The sequence below is a fragment of the Microtus ochrogaster genome, chromosome 16, assembly GCF_000317375.1.
Source record: "Microtus ochrogaster isolate Prairie Vole_2 chromosome 16, MicOch1.0, whole genome shotgun sequence".
Lineage (NCBI taxonomy): Eukaryota > Metazoa > Chordata > Mammalia > Rodentia > Cricetidae > Microtus > Microtus ochrogaster.
Genome location: NC_022018.1, coordinates 57,212,533 through 57,230,637, shown reverse-complemented (window position 1 = coordinate 57,230,637; position 18,105 = coordinate 57,212,533). Strand labels below are relative to the sequence as shown.

Here is an 18,105-nt window from a genome sequence, read left to right as displayed (position 1 = left end):
TAGACCAAGTCCACCTGTCTAGGGATGGTATTATAGACCAAGTCCACCTGTCTAGGGATGGTATTATAGACCAAGCCCTCTACACCAATTAGCAATCAAGAAAACGCCCCACAGACACGACCACAGACTAACTTGAGAGAGACCTTTTCCCAGTTGTGCCAAGGTGGCAACCAAGATTAACCACCACTCTAAGGGTGGCCTTTTCTTCTCCTTCCAGTGAGTAAGCTGGGGAAGCCGTGTCCAGTCCCTAAGCTAGAGGACCCTGCTTCCGACACACAGGCATGCAGGAAATTGGCTGTTGTCACCATTCAAATCCTCCAACCTCGGGACATCGGCTCCCCAAGCTGTGAGCAGAGGCACAGGGAGGGGCCATCTGAGCACGTGACCAAAGGCAGTGCCCGGCCTGCACAGAGGCTGCCCCTCTGCATCAGGATTTCCACTCTACCCCAGAGCTGAAGGGGAGAATGGGCTCCTCAAAGCCAGTGTGGTAATTGCAGGAGGCACTATGCCTAGTGAGGCGAGCCTCTGCCTGAAGTCATCCACCTCGCTCTCCTAACAGCAGCTTCACAGAGCATCCCAGAGTAGCCAGGGGCTAGACTGTGCTGTGGAGGGCGGAGAGCTTGTGTCTAGAATTCCCAAAAGGGACATGGCCTCTGGACACGTGAGGGGCAGGGGCCAAGAGAGTAAAACAGCCCACGCCATAGTGTGGGGCACTAACTCTTCTTTTCCTTGAAGCCTATTTGACTCAATCAGGAGAGAACCAAGGAAAATGACTGCATGCAAGATCCCACAGGTTCCTCTGGGTTTCCTCCGTCCCGTGTTTCACGCTTACCCATAGCCTCTTGCTGCCGGGCCTGTCTAGACAGACAGTGGTGTCTAAAGTTGTGTGACTGACCAACCAAAGGACTAGCGCTCCTCTGGGACCTGGATCTTTACCTGGAAAATGGCACGTGAGGGTGCAATGACTGCAAAGCTCAGCTGAGAGCGAACAGTACTTTACAACAAGAGTAAACAGTAGAAGGAATAACCAAACACACCCCCGGGACTCAAAAGCTCCAGGGGAAAGAGATGACCAAGCTATCAGTACACAAGCTCTCTACGGGAACTGGGTGGAGACAAAGCCGCTTGGAGGCTGGTCTCTTCCTTGGGACTTCAAAAGCCCATACCCCACGGCTACGGCAAAATCCAGCAAAGGGTGTGGAACATCTGCTTTCCCCTTGGCCTGCTGCTGGGCACATGGGTGGGGAAGGGTCCATGTCACTCAGTCTTCTCTGTCTCTGCAGCAGCATGCAGAGCAGCGTGTGAAGATAAACACGCAGCTCACCCCACCGTGTGAAAGCAGACCCGGCTCTCCCCACACAGTAGGGGCTCACTATTGACTGTGGGCTCTGGCTGGGTACCAGCTACTGTGAGGAGATAGGAGGTTTAAAAACTGATGCCTGGCCTGAGCTGGAAGGAAGATCCATGCCTACCATGTGCTAAGTGGCAGGTACTGCACGAGGGAGTTGATGTTGATGACATCCCTCACAATACACCGACAAGGTGGGCACTGTTGACTGTGCTTTGCAAAATGCAGAGACCAAAGCCAAGAAACACCAAAACCCAGAGCCATTGAAATTCAGGGTCATGAACAGGTGAGATATTCAAACTGAGATCCTCTGGCCTTACTTGGGGTCCCAGGAAGCTGAAACTGCAATGCCTTTTGGCTGGCCAGGCCGTGATATGGGTGACAATGGGGGACGGAGAGGTTGCAGAAAGCAGAAGTTATGGTGAACAGTCTTGCTGAGCAGCTCACTGGCTCTAAAGCCCTACAGAAGGTTCTCGGGGTAACAAAGGGATGGGACCAACTAAACAGAGCTGGAAACCTGGAGATGGAGAAAAATCTTCAAATGCTGTTTGACCCTGGAGTTCCAGTCAACCCAACATTCCCTCCATAGGAGCCCCCTTGGGTTCCAAGGTACAACCCTCAAGTATGACTGCAGTTGTCAGGGCCAGAGACTGGGCCCTGGTAGCCCCAACAAGCTGATTCAGCCACTGGTCTTCAACATACCAGTGAAAGACACCAAGTAACAATGAAAAGGACAGGGGGAAATCTAGTCTGCACGGCCACACTTGAGAGAACCAAGAGCTCAACACCCTTCTCCCCATCCAAGTCCATCATCTGGGCTCCGACATAAGATTTAGATTGAAACAAAGAGCAGGAAACACTGGGCTGGTGAGCTGCTCAGCAGGAAAAGGGACTTGCTGCCAAACCTGCTGATATGAGGTCGATCCCCGGGACCCACATGGTGGAAGCAGGGACTATGACTTCCACATGTTGAGTTATAGACATGGGTAAACACATAAATGTGAGGGGGGAACCAAAGCAAGTGTTAGTAACGAAGCAGTTCTTATCCAGATGCCATGGTCCCCAGGCTCATGTGCACTGTCTCTGCTCTGGTGTCTCCAGCTAAGTGGGCTGACAAGTTGTCAGACTCCGTGAAGTCTTTCCAGGAGAAAGCTAGCTCCCCCTCTGGCTAGTACCAGGCTCCCATCGGGAGATTCCTAGTGACATTCGCATGGGAGGTCTATTGTTTTCAAAGTCCACCAGGCAAAGAGAGGGGCATGAGTGTCTCTTCAGGATATCGTTGGGATTTCTTCCAGGACTCAACACAAGAACCAGCACTGTGCTCCAGCCTTGGGAGCTGCGAGCAGGCCCCCGAGAATGTGGGGACAGGCCTTGCCCAACCTGGAGCAAGAAGACAACATTACTCATCTACTTCCCAGCAGGTTCCAGTTGGAGTGTTCCACCAATCACCAGCCTGGCCCTGGAGCTGTGAAGGCCTGGACACATCCTTCCTACCTTATTAGTTTAACCTATTTTCAATCAACCAAGTGCCAAAGACAAGTCCCCAGCATGAGAAGCTGTACTGAGGCCAGCATAGGTATCCTTGACGACTCAACACAACACGGTGACGTACTGAGCCCCAAGGAACACGCGGAAAGACAAATGGATTTTTTTTTTCTTCTTTCAGATATGTCATGGCAGGGACAAACAGGAACAGGCTCTTCCCAAGGTTCTTGCCATGTTCTGACTTCCCACAAAGTTTCTGAAGTTTCACAAGTTTCCTGAGAGGACGTTCCCATCCTTCCTGGGCAAGCTTTGGGATACTGCAGCCAAGGCCTGGGGCTGCACCTTCTCTGTCACAGCTCCCAGCACAGGGACAGGCCAAGGTGACACCAAGAAATGCCGGCTGGATGAAAAGAGCAGAGGGAGGCACACACAGACACAGACGGACACACACACACACACACACACACACACACACACACACACACACACACACCTCCTTCTTAAACACACCTGGACCTTGCTCTCTCTCACCCGCAAACAGCACCAAAGTTTCTGCCTAGTTTACCTCCCCTACCTCAGAACTACCAAGTGTTCTCTCTCCAGTTAAAACCAAGTTATTTAATATTTTAACTCCTTTACACCTCAAACAGCGTGATCAAAAATGGCCTTGGGCAAGTCACCTGCTTTCTGCCTTCAGACTTAAAACTGGCAAGCTGGGGCTCCTGGCCCTTTGGCCCACAGTGCTGGGCACGGCCTTCAAATTTACTACTGGCAAGCTGGGGCTCCTGGCACTCTGGCCCATGGTGCTGGGCACTGTGCTGACAGGTTTTGTATGTGATACCTCCTCCTCCACAGACCTATTCTTTTCAAACACAGAGTGAGTCATAGAAACACAAAATAATCCAACAAAGTCACACAGGTAGTTAAGTAGCCCTGGATTTCTGCCCCCTGCCAAGTGTACCCAACCCTAGCACTCCATCAAAGGTAGCAGAATCCTGCAAAAGCTACCCACGTGGGAATCTGGGGGCTGAAATCTTTTAGGGTACCCACTGGGCAGAGGAGAAGGGAAAGCCAGTTCTGGGGTCATCGCTGCTGTTACCCGGGTTCTGTATTTGACCCCCATGGGTCACTAAGAAAGAAGAGGTCTTCGCTAACACATGACGTGTGAGGTTCTGCTGGCTCAGCAGCTCCTCCAGGGTAAGAACCTCCTCACCTACTTTAAAGAACAGTGTGGGAAGGTGACAAACGGAGATCATGGTCAAGGCAAGGTGGCTGGCCACCCTGCTATTCAGGTCACGAACTCCTGAGCAGATGTGGTCGTGTGAGGGCCTACATTCATGAACTCGGTCTCGCAAATCAGGAAAGAGACCACTCAGATGATGGAGATAACGGGGGGGGCACCTGACTGACAGTTGAAGATACTGAGTTCTTAGACCAGGCCCTGGGGCCCTCAAAGACACACCCCCAAAAGGGACAGGGACACAGCTTTGCTGATAAGCCTTGCCAACATTTTTCTCTCCCCAGACTTCCCCTTAGTCACTTAGCCCGTGAGTGAATTCATGGATCTCTGTGCTCAAGTTCAACAGCTGTAATTTGCAAGGAGTTAATTACCTTCAGACTTTGATCTGGTGGCATTTCATCTCTATGGTTACCAACCTCATATAAACAGTTATCACTTGTCTCTTTCTCACACAATATTCTCCAAAAAAAAAAAAAAATACCCCTAGGGCTCATGGAAATCAAATATAGAGAATGTTCATGGACTCTTTTAAATGTTTTATGTTAAATGTCTCTAAATTACAAAAATAGAGAAAATTGAGCAACTATTGGTCATAAATAATAAATCAAGGACTGTGAAAGTCTGCTTTTCAGCCCAACCTTCCAGTGCATAGGCTCCTATGTGAGGTAAGCGTGGAGGGGGTAAGGGATTGGATGAGTGACAGGCAAGGTGTCCTAAAAGCATGTCCAGAGTGCAGAGCACTGGTGCTAAGAGGACCCTAGGGTAGGGATCACAGAGTTGATTGTAAGGCCTCGTGTTGCATGAATAAATGGATAATAACAACGACAGATAACAGGACACCATGTGTGCCATTGCTACACTGGACACTTTATAAGTTATTCTTCATGTTACCCTCACAACATTTCTACGAGCTGAATGGGATTAATGCACAACTTGTAAATGAACAAGCAGAGGTTCAGAAAGGTCATACACCTAAGAGTCAGGGCTCACACCCAGGCCTGTCTCCATGCGGTGCTCCTGTTTTCTCTGACCCTCTTCCACAATCACCAAGTAGCAACCTAGCACATGCTAATGTCAAGTCTGCTTAGCCAAACTGGAGTAATCAATGTGAGAGATAACTGTTTTGCTAACCTACTGGGTGGAGGGGTCTCCTTGGACAGATGATCTCTGATCAGCAGTGTCCATCTTACTGCACCCTTGGAAAATAGCACAGATTCCGTGTCCACTGGTAAACTTCCAACACAGGACCCATGTCACACAATCTCAAAGGTATGCAATGGGGTTCTACTTGCTTTCTGTCACTGGGATAAATACCATGACCAAAAGCGACTTTGTGAAGAAAAGAATTATTTTAGCTTACGGGTACAGTCTATCACTGAGCATAGCCAAGGACGGCATTTAAAGCAGAACCTACCTAGGGAATGCTGCTCACTACCTTGCTCCCAGGCTTGCCCTCAGCTACCTTCCTTATATAGCTCAGACTCACCTGCCTAGGGATGGTACCACCCACAGTGGGCTGAATGTTCTACCTCAGTTAGCAATCAAGAAGATGCCACACAGACATGACCACAGGTAAGTCTGGTAGAAGCAGTTTTTCAACTGAGAGTTCCTCTTCCTAGACATTTCAAGGTGACAACCAAGATCAGCAGCCATCACACATGACACAAATGTCACTGCTAATTTTGGCTTGTGTGTTTCCGGTTTGTTGGTTTAAGTAATAAGAGTTGCAATGGCCACAAGAACTACATCCGATTTTCCAGAATGATTAAGTAAATGATCCTGGTACCAGCACTCAAGACTGCTGCCAAGACCTTCTGGTTGTCCACCTGTCCTTGCTAATCAAGCAATATCTCCAGGGTCATACGCCACATCTAACTTCTAGCTCTTGCCGCCACTGTTCTGCCCTATAGATTCTTCTCACCCACCCTCCTCTTCCCATGGAGGTACCACCTGTCCTTAAAAGTCAGCCACAGCTACCTGCTCAGGACTACTCTCCTGAACCTAGAACTAGAACCCACGCTATCGCTCCAGGCTGCAGGCCCAGGATCCCTTTCCCTGGTAGATCTCCAGCGAGCTGCTGGCCTGCAGCCTTGCAACCCAACACTCAATCCATCCCCTATGCCAGGAAAAGAATGGCAGCCTTGTCGTCACGCATGCTTCTTGCCCACTTCCAGTGGGGCTCTGCATGCCTTCGCTGCTTTTTCTTCCTGTTTGGAATAAACACATTTCGTCTCTAAACACGTTTTCAAGAGTTATTCCAAGTGTTGAGTCTTCAAAGAGAAAATCGCAGAATATCGTGAAATGCCTGTTAGTCCAACACACCCAACACGTGTAACCTCAGCTTCTGCCTTTGCCCTCTGACCCTGAGCTACCAGCCGAGGCATGCAGACTAAGGCCTGCACCAACTTGAAGTAGAGGCCCCTACCCTTGCAGAGGGGCCGGGCTCAGCATCTCTCCCTCCCGCCCCGGCTCTCAGCATCCACATCTGGTTCCCCTTCAGCACAAATGTCACAACGGACAGATCTTGCACTTGGAGGATTTATGGATTCTTGCCGCCCCTCTTGCTTTTGATATGATTCCATTATGTGCTTAAAGTCTGGGCTGTGCTCTTGGCTCCCGCGAGCTGTTTATGACAATTCTTTTGTGGCCTTAAATTGCTCCCTGTTAAGAACCTGGTCGTGTCAGAAGCAGTGAGTAGTCACTAAGACACAAAATTGCAACATCTCTCCCCAGCCTGAGAAGTTTTCTTCATCTGAGATTAGTGGAGGCTAACATTCACGGGGCAGGTAAATCCTCAGAGCTCCGCCTTTGACCCCACTTTCCCACCTGGGGAGCCAAAGGCTGATTTCAATGCAAATTCATCACCATCCCTCACCCCCAACCATCATTTCCTCTCTCCCACTAGGCTCCTGGCTCCAATAGTAGACATTCCAGGCAGAAGAGCCCTAACCAGAAAGCACCAATGTCACAAATGCCTCACTCTTAATAGAAGAAATTTCTGTGCCTGCATTATATTTTTCAAGAAAGGGCCAAGAATTTCAAGAAAAGGAGACCAACTGTTAAGCTGTCAGCGAGATTTCTTCTGCCTCCCCACCCCCTCTGCCAGTTTTCCATCACCAGACAGCCAGAGTTCTTCCTACAGGGCTTATGAGGAGAACCCCAGCCCTCTTGCCTGGAATTCGCTGTTGGGTCCTGGTGGTCAGGGCTGAAGCAGGAGCTTCACAGCAGTCCAGGCCTTGGCCAGCAGGGGTTCCTCTCCACAGACAGCTGCTCACAATTTCCACTCCACACGAGTTTTCCCTTGATCTTCCCCACCTCAGAGCACGGCTGTGCCGTCGCCCACCCTGCCGTGTCACTCCTGAATGCCAGCCTTTTCCACTGGCGCCCCTGTTCCACTGCATCGCGAATGCCAGCAGTGCCTACGAGAAAGTCCATCGCATGTCTGTCCCTCCTCTCCCACCCCTGCCCAGCCAGACTCCAGGGATTTAGGAATCCTCTTAAAAGATGGGTGGCTCAAGCTACATACAACACTACCCTCTGGTGTAGGATACAGGGGTATTGGTTGCAGTTAAAATACAGGACACTAGTTCAGTTTGAATTTCTGATAAGCAATGGATCATTTCTGACATAACAAGGTCTCCCCAGCACATGGACATCCTGCCTTCTTTCCTGCTGACTCTGGCAGCCCAAGTGGATGGGAGCTCTGGGATGCCCTGGAGGGAAAGCGCTAAGCATGTGTCAGCATCAGGACCTGGAGAGGAGGGTGGAGTAGTGAGCAGTGCCCCTTTCCATGGGAGACAGCACATGGGAGCACAGAGCAGGTAGGACTTCACAGAGCCAGGTGCTGAGATCTGAATCTCAGCCCTGGGACCTGTGCCTCCGTTTTCCCTTCTCTAAACAAGGCTAGCCACATCGTGCAGATGTTCTAAAAAGTATTTGTATATCCCTCAGAACAATCCTTGACATATAAGTGCTACCCCAAGCATTTAATGTAAAGGAAAAGAACACAGCCGAACAAACTCCCAGCCCAGGCTGGAGCTGAGGAGGTTGAATGAGGGGACATCCCATTCATGCATCACACATCACATGACAAGGCAATACATATGTGTCCTGTGTTGGCTGGTGTAATCCTCATCACAGCTTTATTAGGTATGTATTGTTGCTAATCTCCTTTCATTGACCATGAAGGCACAGAGTTTCAGAATAGGATTCTAAACCAGGAAGTTTGGTTCCATAATTCACCAGAAGGCATAAAGGGAAAGTTGCGTTAATGCTCTCATTGTCCACCTGGTCCCTGACTAGAGCTTGTGGGGAGAGTTCTGAGGCCTTGTGAGAAAACTCCAAGTAAACAAGACAGGAGTCTTGTGACCGCTGTTCCTCCATAACATGGGCTGTTCCTGGGGTGTGCTCTCGTGTCCCTCCCGGGTATAGTGAGCTAGCTCTCTTCAGATTTTTCATTACAGCTGGCTATTGCTATTTGTTTATGTGTCTCGTTGGAAAAACATGTTTTTGGCAAGAGTGGTTAGTCCTTGAGATTGTGCACTTAGGTGACTCTTAACCCTTAGAGTATAAACTGTCTGATGCTCCGAATAAAATTGGTTATTGCATGAGACTTTAGTCTGCCCATTTTTAGGGCCCACTCTGCCAGGTTCATGCTGCTAATTAGAGCGTAAACAGGCACCTACTATGTGCCAGGTCCTATACTTGTATTAGGATGTTGTGGAATGTTCCTGTACACTGTGTAAATTATGCTCTGATTGGTTTATTAAATAAGCTGACTGACCATTTGCCAGGTGGGATAAGGTTAGGCGGAAAGGCCAAACTGAGAGTGATGGGGAAAAGAAGGGCAGAGTCAAGGGAGATGCCAGTCAGCCAGCCACCAAACAAGCAGGATGGGTAGAAAATGAGGTAACAAGCCTTGAGCCATGTGGTAAAACATAGATAGAAATATGGGTTAATTTAAATGTGTTAGCTAGTAATAAGCCTGAGCTATTGATAGAGCATTTATAAGCAATATTAAGCCTCTGTGTGGTTGGTAATTTGGGAAGCAGCTGCCAGGTATTTGGGACCAAGTGGCTTCAAGACAGGAAACTTCCACTTACATTTAAACAAGAAAGCCGCAAAGCAACTCGTGTCACTAAATGCTCAGTCCATGGAGGGGGAGATTCTGAAGGGCAACAGGAATGAACAGTCAAGGGGCTAGAGGAGCTGCCTGCTTTAAGCTGGGAGGGAGTTTTCAAAACACCAAAGAACGCGTGAGGTGGTTAGCGGCAGGGTGGCAGTGCAGACCTGTGGGGGCCATTGCCAGACACCGGGATGTTAGGAGAGGACTTGGCAGGGCCACCATACCATGTCACCATGAAGCTGTGCCACCATGAAGTCCATCCGCCAAGAGGGGCCCAAAGCAGCGCATTGAAGCAGACATAGCCACATGGGGTAGACTGTGCAAAGCGGAGGTGATTCTGAAGACAGAGCCTGAGCCTCAAAAGTGGCACCGTCCACCAAAGGCTCTCTTCTCTTGCAACATCTGCCACAAAGCCTCACATGCCTGTCGCCAGTGTCCAGGAGTGGCTGAGTGGTTTACTGAGCACAGAGCTCCTGGGTTTCAGAGATAAGATCACTCTCACAAATTCTGTGATGCCCAACCTCCTGCCTCTCAGAGAAGGATTTCTGGGTCCCTTTCTCTGCCACCTTCCATATAGAGCTTGCTACTTGAGTCACTTGTCAGCTTAACACAAAGATGCCCTTTCCCTGCAGGTGCACCCATGCAGCATCCCAGACCCTGCAATCGGGATCTTCAGACCAGCACCCTGTTCCCATCATCTCTGTCATAAGCTTCTCAATCCCCCGTAGCTGGTCAGGCCGACACAGCAAGGACTGTCTCTGAAGGGCAGGTCTCTCTGTTAAATATTTTTAAATATTCTGTAGCTCTAGCTCTCCTGGAACTTGCTATGTACACCAGGCTGGTCTCAGACTCACAGAGATCCACCTGCCTCTGCCTCCCAAGTGCTGGGATTAAAGGCATGTGCCACCACCACCCACTTTATTACAGATTTGCTTAAAGTTTTCTCAAGTGAATGAGGTGACATCATGCTGCAATATAAATATTTACCAAAACCTGAAGCCCATCGATGGTCCCACCACCATGTTTCCTTCAAACAATGCTCTTTAAACTATGTGGTTCCTTCCTGGAGAGGGTACAGGTGGAAATCCCATAACACCACGCCATTACTGTGGTTTACTTTGGCCACTAGTAAAGACACATGCGTTTGTGAAATGTTTGGAAATTACTTCTCCTGAAATCACCCTTTGTTCCTTTACAGGTGAAGGCCTTCACTGAAAGCATTTTTCTGTATTAAGAGAAAAGAACGCCTATTTGCTGCTAAATAAACAGCAGAATAAATGCTACTCACTGACAAGTCTTATTTGCTTCCAGCACCTTCTCTCATTTGGGGTGTATCCTTCAGCATGGCCTGCTACCTGTCTGAATATAATAACCCCTCTGCTGTCACAGGATGTAATCCAAATCCACCTGGCTGTCCCCAGAACCATTCCCTCCAGTTATAAGTTGTTCAGGAAATCTAAACTTCCCCAGTATAAAGAACAATCTAGAAGCTGTCCTCAAAGACCTCAGCCCTTTGTACCCTCCATCTAGGGGACTAGTACCAAAGGCCTGTGGTTAAAGGAGCCAGCAAAGGAGGTGCACCCCACAGGCATTCCACAGGCTGGCGTCACACTCAGAAGGAGACACACAGGCCACCAGGCAAAGGAGGAGCTGCCAAGTGGAAGGTAACTGTCTTCATTTAATCTCTGTTAGTGACTAAACACTGACCACAGCCTACTTGTAGGGGGAGAAGGCTTAGATGGGTTACACATCTGGGTCATAGTCCAGCATGAAGGGGGAACCAGGGCAGGAACCCAAGGCTGGAACTGAAGCATAGACCATGGAGGAGTGCTGCTTACTGGCTTGCTCCTCGTGGCTTGCTCAGCCTGCTTTCCTATGCAGGACCACCAGCCCGGGGACAGTACTGCCCATAGGTGGCTAGATTCTACCACATCAATCATTAATCAAGAAAATGTCTCACAGGCTTCCCCACAGGCCAGTCTCCGGAGGCATGGTTCCCTCTTCCCAGAAGACTCCAGCTTGTATCATCTTGACAAAACTTCCAACCAACACAGGTCCCCACCAGACTTCCACTCTGTCAGTGGGAGCAGGCAGAAGCAAGTACGAGAACCAACACAGGTACCCAGCAGCCTTCCACTCTGTCAGTGGGAGCAGGCAGAAGCAAGTATGAGACCCACCGTGTCGTGAGCGTTGCTGAAGCTTGGGATCTTGCCTTCACCTAAACATGCAGGGAGAAGACACAGAAACAGGATCCTGGCTAAGACCACTGTCCTTTTCAACCTTGTGTGAAAGGCTACTCCCTTCCTAGGCCTCAGTTTCCCTGTGTTCAATCAGTGTAGAAGAGACCTGTCCCCCTCCTGGTGCTTGATTCTAGAATTCCTGTCACATCAGAGCAAGGGGGGTGGAGGGAGAGAGAGAGAGAGACCTCATCTTCTAGTTCCTGGGGCTGGAAGGTAGCTGTGCCCCATCCCCACCCCCCAGCAGATGGAGCAGTAGTGATACCTGGGTGCAGAACCCTGACCTCCAGGAAAACACCCCATTCCTCCCCCCAGCCACTGCTGTTTTGAAACAAATGTTGGAGACAGAACCGAATTTCTCCAGACCTTGGGTTGCCACAAACACCCTTTCCCTCCTCCAGTGCATGCATGTAAACACACATTCTTATGCACAGCCTCATGCCCTGCACAGACTAGAGTCAGCAATGTTCTCAAGGGTCCTAAGCTATTGCCTAAAGCATGCTTCTGTTTAACCAATGGACACAGAATGAGGCTGCAGTGGTTACTTTTCTATTGTGATAAAAAAAAAAACAACAACACCATAACCAAGACGATTTATACAAGGAAGAGTTTACTTGGCTTACCGCTCCACAGGGATAACAGTCTGACGTGGCAGAGATGTGCCGCAGCAAGCCACAGACTTGGCTTCAGAAGAAGAGGACTCATAGCAAGCCACAGACTTGGCGGCAGAGAACTCATAGCTTGCATGGCGAGCACATAGCAGAAAGAACTCACAGGAAATGGACCGAGGCTTTCGAAACCCCAAAACCTGCCCCCCAGTGACGCGGTGACGTATTTCCTTCAGCGAGGCCACGCCTCCTAAACCTACTCAAGCGCCACTAACTAAGCTCCTTAAGGACGCTGAGGATGGAGGTGGCTTAGAAACTGAGGATGGAGATGACCTAGACACTCCCCTTCAGAACCCTCCCCCCCACCCCCGCATGAACATGAAAGCAGCACACTGCCATGGTAGTGTACAATGTACCTAAAGTGATCATGGCACGGGAGCCTCTGCTGCTGGGCTGCCGGAGTGCTTGGGTCTGAAGCGTGGACATGTGCACGGAAGATGAGAGGTGCTGGGAAGAGCAAGTGCCGTGGGCAAGAGAATTAGCGAGCAAAACTTCCCCAGCTAGGACCATTGCATGCCAGAAAGATAAATCAAGGCGGGGTCACAAGCATGGCCAGTGGGTGGCTGGCTAGCGCTGGCCACTGGGGGTGCACACTGTGGGGCATTCACCAGAGGTTCTGGATGAGATCAGGAGCCAGGGAAGGACTTGCAGCAGGGGTACCCCATGGAGATTGTCATCTGAGGGGAGGAATGGTCTTCCCTATCTGCCGCCTTATTATCATCATCCTTCATAGCCAGCCCAGTGGTCCCTCCATCCGGAAAACCCATCCCTACCTCTGCCCAGGATCACATCACACAGCACCAGCTTCTTCCTGCCATCTACCTCTGAGGAATTTTCACACTTATTCCACTATTATGGTGGCCCCATCCATCCTCCCCTGGGAACGGGTGCACATCCTTGCTCATTGTAGTTCCCAGTGAGTGCATAGATCCTGGCCCCCAGCAGGTGTTTTGTGAGCAGGAAAAGAAAAGGATGGGCAAATCCCCTGGGTGAGGATTGTTTCCTCCCTGTGATGGCTATTCTTACTTGTCAACTTGACTACGTGTGGAAGTAACTAAAAACTCCGAGTCACTGGGGTGCAGCGGGCTTCTTGACCGGCGAGGAAGAAACACCCACCACACACGAGGATTCTTCTCAGATCACACTTTACTGGAGTGCATTTGGTTGAGGGAGAGCATAAAGCGAAGGGGGCAGGAAACGAGAGAGCAGGAGAGAGAGAGAGAGAGAGAGAGGGAGAGCGGCGAGAGACATTAAGGAGAGAGAGACATGAGAGAGAGGCTAGAGAGAGAGACCGGGGGGCACAATGGCGGCTGCTTATATTGGGAATTGGCACATGGGTCGCCCTGTGATTGGCTGCCACCATCAGCTGCCACCAGACTGCATCGAGATAGGCCCATATTCACTGCGCATGCGGGAAGTGGGGGACAGGCAGCTCTCAAAGGCATAGCCAAATATGGAGTTGTTTATAACCAGCAAGACAGGATGTGGTGCTATCTTGCAATGGCGATCCTGTCCGGCTCCCTGCACTGGGGCACACCTGTGAGGGATTTTTAGTTAACTGAATCATTTGAGGTAGGAAGACCTATCTTAAATCCAGATCATTTGAGATCAAAAGATCGTCCCTAAATCTGGCCACACCTCTCATAGCAGCCTGTATTAAGGACACGGAGGAAAGCAGCTTTTGCTTTTGGCCTGCTTGCCCTGATTCTCTCCAGCAAGTTCATCTACCCTGTTGCTGGGGCATTCCTTCACTGGCATTAGAGCCTACTTCTAGAGTATACTGGAGACCAGCTGAAACACCCAGCCCCATGGGCTGAACAACTACTGGACTCTCGCGCTTTCCACTGGGAGACGGTCATTGTTGGATTAGCTGGGAACCAGCGTGTAAGACACTCTAATAGATCCTTGTTTAACATGCACAGATTCCTTCTATCAGTTCTGTTCCCCTAGAGAGCCCTGACTAATCCACTCCCTCACTGAGTCTCTGCTTCTACTCTTTCTCTCTTCGTGTCCCCTCACTGTGTCTACGCCTCCTGTAGAACCAGCTGGCATTGGTGGTGGTCATGCTTATGCACACACGCACATCAGACTGTCCTCTAAGTGATAGGCATACGTGTTGCCCAGAGGGCAGACCTCCTTAAAGCAGGCGGTATTACTGGGCAAAGGACTTCCCTCTTTGTGCCCACCTAAACCTGTCTCCACACCCTACTCAAAGCCCCCTAGTTTGAGCTCAGTAGAAAGTCCATATCCTGAGGCAACTTGGGAGGCAAGATCCCTCCTTTTCCCAGCTGGGCAATGTCACACACAGTCCGGGTGGCAGAAGGGACAGCACCCTTGTCTACGTCCTGTCTTCAAGAGAGCTCATGCAGAAAGGATACAATGTATGCGCTTTGCAAACCAAAGATCAGTAAACACAGACTAGGATATACTCCTGGAGGCAAAAGGCTGCACCTCTGACCTCTAGTCTAGCCCTGGAAGCTGAGAAACTTTGTCCCGAATTTTCAGGGTCTATTAATCTCAACACTGAGTCGGTGAATTGGCTCAGCAGGGAAGCATCTGTTGCCAAGTCTGCTAACCCAAGTTTAATCCCTGGGACGCACAAGGTAGAAGGAGGGAACTAACTTCCATAGGTTGCCTTCTGACCTCTGCATATGAACCAAATAGCACATGTGTGTCACACACACACACACACACACACACACACACAAATATAAGAAAAATACAAAAATGAGCTCAGTGCATATAAGCTTTAGAGCTGTCAGACCTCAACATATTATTGAGCCAATATAGTAGCACTAAATTTTCAGTAGTAAAAATACTTTACATATTCTGATAAGGTGTGGTAGTTAAGAAATTCCCTTTGCAGGATTGAAGTGCGTGATATTTTTAAGGAGTATGGCAATTGTGTACTTAAGCCTTGCAATGGGCATGTACTATGCTCGGTGGTTCTGTCTCTGAGAATTTGTCTGTTTTTGGAAGACATCTCTCCAACTTCAATGGCAAGAACATTTGTCATGTAGCATAATGATGACAATACATGGTGGCAAACAGCCCAAGGGCCCATCCAGGAGTGATCAACCAAATCAGTCATGCCATATCCGTATAATCGGGTATTTGGTATGCAAAATAATAATGAAAAACAAAATTATCAAAAGGTCTGGAAGCTTGCTACTGCTGGGGACCATGTTAAACCCTTGACACAGCCATTCCTCTTCTTTCTGCTGGAAGTACCTTTATCCCATCTCACAGATGAGGAAAATTGAGGGCTAAAAGAGTAATTTGCCCAAAGTCACATGCAGAGCATCTGAGGTCAAAGGTAGAGCAAGCCACTATACCACATGGTTTCAAATGACACCGTTTTTTAAAGACTACAACAAGCAGGGCATCAAACCAGACACGCAGCTGGGTCTTAGCTGTGCATATGCATTCAAACCCCAAAGATAGTACAGTTTTCATCTTGGTATAGACCTCTGAATGGATAAAATTGCCTGTTTTTCTTATTTTTATGAAGTTGACCCATACTGATATCCATGGGTGGGATAGAATTTCACCTACCACCATCTGATGCAGTGTATACAAGGTGGGGTAGCCTCCATCCAGTGACCAGGGCTCTACCTGGCTTCAAAGGTTCTAAAAATGCATGTGATGAGTAGCCGGGTTCTCCATAGCCCCTGGACAGCCATACATGGACACCAAGCCACAGATCCCTTCTAGAAACTGTGTAGCTCCCCGCCCCACTCACCCACACCGCCGCACCCAGTGACCCAATGATCAAAAGCTTCTACGACCTGTGACAAGCCTCTAACTACACCTGGCCTTGAGCTGCTGGCCCAACAGAGACCCACACCCCAGTGGGAAGGCCTCCTGGCACTGTCCCTTGGCACCTGTTGGAAGACTCTAGGATCTGAGCCAGACCTGGGATTCTCGGTGGCTTAGGACAGTAAACCTGTGTGGCCTGAGAAGTATCCACAGGAAACAAAACCAGGACTCTTCGCAAGCTATGCACTCGCCTGGCCTCTCCAAGGCAGGACAGCGGCATCGACGCTTGGGTGAGTAAATGCATGAAGGCGGGCGTATTGTGGAGCCAGAGGGTAGCGGATGTGAGTGTGTGCGTGTGCGCGCGTGGCTCTGAGTGTGCGCCCCTGTGATCGCAACGGGTCTGGAGCGGGCGGCTGGGCGGGCTGGGAGATCTCCTCCCCCCACCACATTGAGAAATCTCAGTGAGTCACCGAGTGGTTCTGCATATTAATGAGCTCGCTCTCGGAGAGGGCAGGAGCGAATTTAAAAGAGGCCAGGGTGGGCGGAGGGAAGCTGTGGGGAGATCGCAGCACCCAGCGCCAAGCGCAGCGCAGCAGCAGGAGCTCCCACCGACGGGCGCAGCTGGAGCGAGCAGAGCAGGGAGGCGTGCTCTAAGTCGAGAACCGAGCCGGGCGGCATCCCCCAGCCGCAGCACCACAGACCGGCTCCCTCCTCGCGTCCCTGCTCCTCACCGCGCCCCTCCGGCCAACATGAGGCTCCTGGCGGCTGCGCTGCTCCTGCTGCTCCTGGCGCTGTGCGCCTCGCGCGTGGACGGTGAGTGCCGCGAGGGCCCTCGGTCGCGGTCCTGCCCCTTCGTAGGGAGCCCAAGCACCACTTAAACACCCTGGAACCCCGGGGGTCCCGGGCGGGCACTTTGGGCGGTCGCTGAGCTGAAGACCCCTCTGGCGACTCAGCAGCCTGGCCGCGCTCTCCCGCAGGATCCAAGTGCAAGTGTTCCCGGAAGGGGCCCAAGATCCGCTACAGCGATGTGAAGAAGCTGGAAATGAAGCCAAAGTACCCACACTGCGAGGAGAAGATGGTTATGTGAGTTCTGAGGGGGCATGTCCCGTGGCGGGGCTGGATCGGGCTAACACGCTCTTCTCTCTGCCTTTGCCCAGGCCCCGAGGAGCAGTTTGTCATCAATCGTCTGGCAAGTCCTCGGGACATTGTCCGACAGTCTGGAAAGGGGGTCTCTGGCGGGTCTCTCTGAGCCTGTCCTTGTTAGGACTCAAACTGGCAGGCTGGGGGTTTCCTGTGGGCAAGCGGTTCTGGTGCTCCCTCTTAGGATATCTACACCAGATCCATTTGGGACACACACCCAGCGCTGCCTCCCTCTTACTGAAGAGAGAAGTAACAGACTTTTCAGTCAGGGGTTTGGCCACAGCGGTGGACAGTTTGGTGCTCTCCGGGCTTTCATTGTGAGAATGCGCCTGTCTCTTCCTCCAGCAGCCGGGCTCCTTGTGGGTCCGTGAGTGTGAACAGTGTTGGAGAAAGTGCTCTGCTGGGGTTAATGTGCCATGCCACCGCTGCAGCTGCTTGGTGGGGATGCCGGCAAAGTCTTTAAAACTAGGGCAGAGAGAGAACACTGCGTTTCCTGCTCCTCAGCCTTCCCAATTAACCACTTGAAGCCAGCGCGGCCGTTCCCCCATCAATACACTCTTGGCCAGGAAGGCAGCCCTTGGCAAAACAGCTCCCAAATATTTGCCATGGACCATTGGCCCCTCTTCCCCTCCCCCAGAAACAGGACACACTTTATTCTCAGTCTGGGCAAGTGCCTTCCACCGACTGCCCTTGCCGGCCCAGAGGCCTTCAGGCAGTGTCTGTGAAGGAAGGGCACACCCCCACCGGGCACCTCACAACTTCCACCCGCTGAAGTTAGGCTAATTCAGAAAGCCACAGGACCTGAACTGACCCGAGTCATGAGTTTCCAAATTAACCTCCTTATAGCGCCCCTTGTCTTGCAGGGCAGATAAAGGAAAATTACCCTTTTAAGAGTGGGCTGGCTCGGGGCTAAAAGAAATGGCAGGCTTCACAGTATCTGGGAATTTCTAGTCTGGAGGTTCAAAAATGTTAGAGAAGATTTCAAGCTGTCTCTCAGACCTCCAGGGGACAAAAACAATTTGGGGTGCATCAGCAACTCAAAGGGACAGACTTTGCCCCAGACAGGTTTGTTCCTTTCTTGACTAAACTCCGGGGGGGGGGGG

The 18,105-nt window shown here is 50.6% G+C and overlaps 1 protein-coding gene across 1 annotated transcript in view; it reads left to right on the top strand.

The window, feature by feature from the left end:
- The first annotated feature begins 16,396 nt into the window (after positions 1–16,396).
- Cxcl14 (C-X-C motif chemokine ligand 14) overlaps positions 16,397–18,105 on the top strand; it is a 7,640-nt gene continuing 5,931 nt past the window's right edge. Inside the window, exons 1-2 of the mRNA XM_005355264.3 lie at positions 16,397–16,675; positions 16,840–16,945. Of these exons, the coding sequence (XP_005355321.1) occupies positions 16,612–16,675; positions 16,840–16,945 (170 nt within the window). The 5' untranslated portion in view covers positions 16,397–16,611. The remainder of the gene's footprint in view (positions 16,676–16,839; positions 16,946–18,105) is intronic.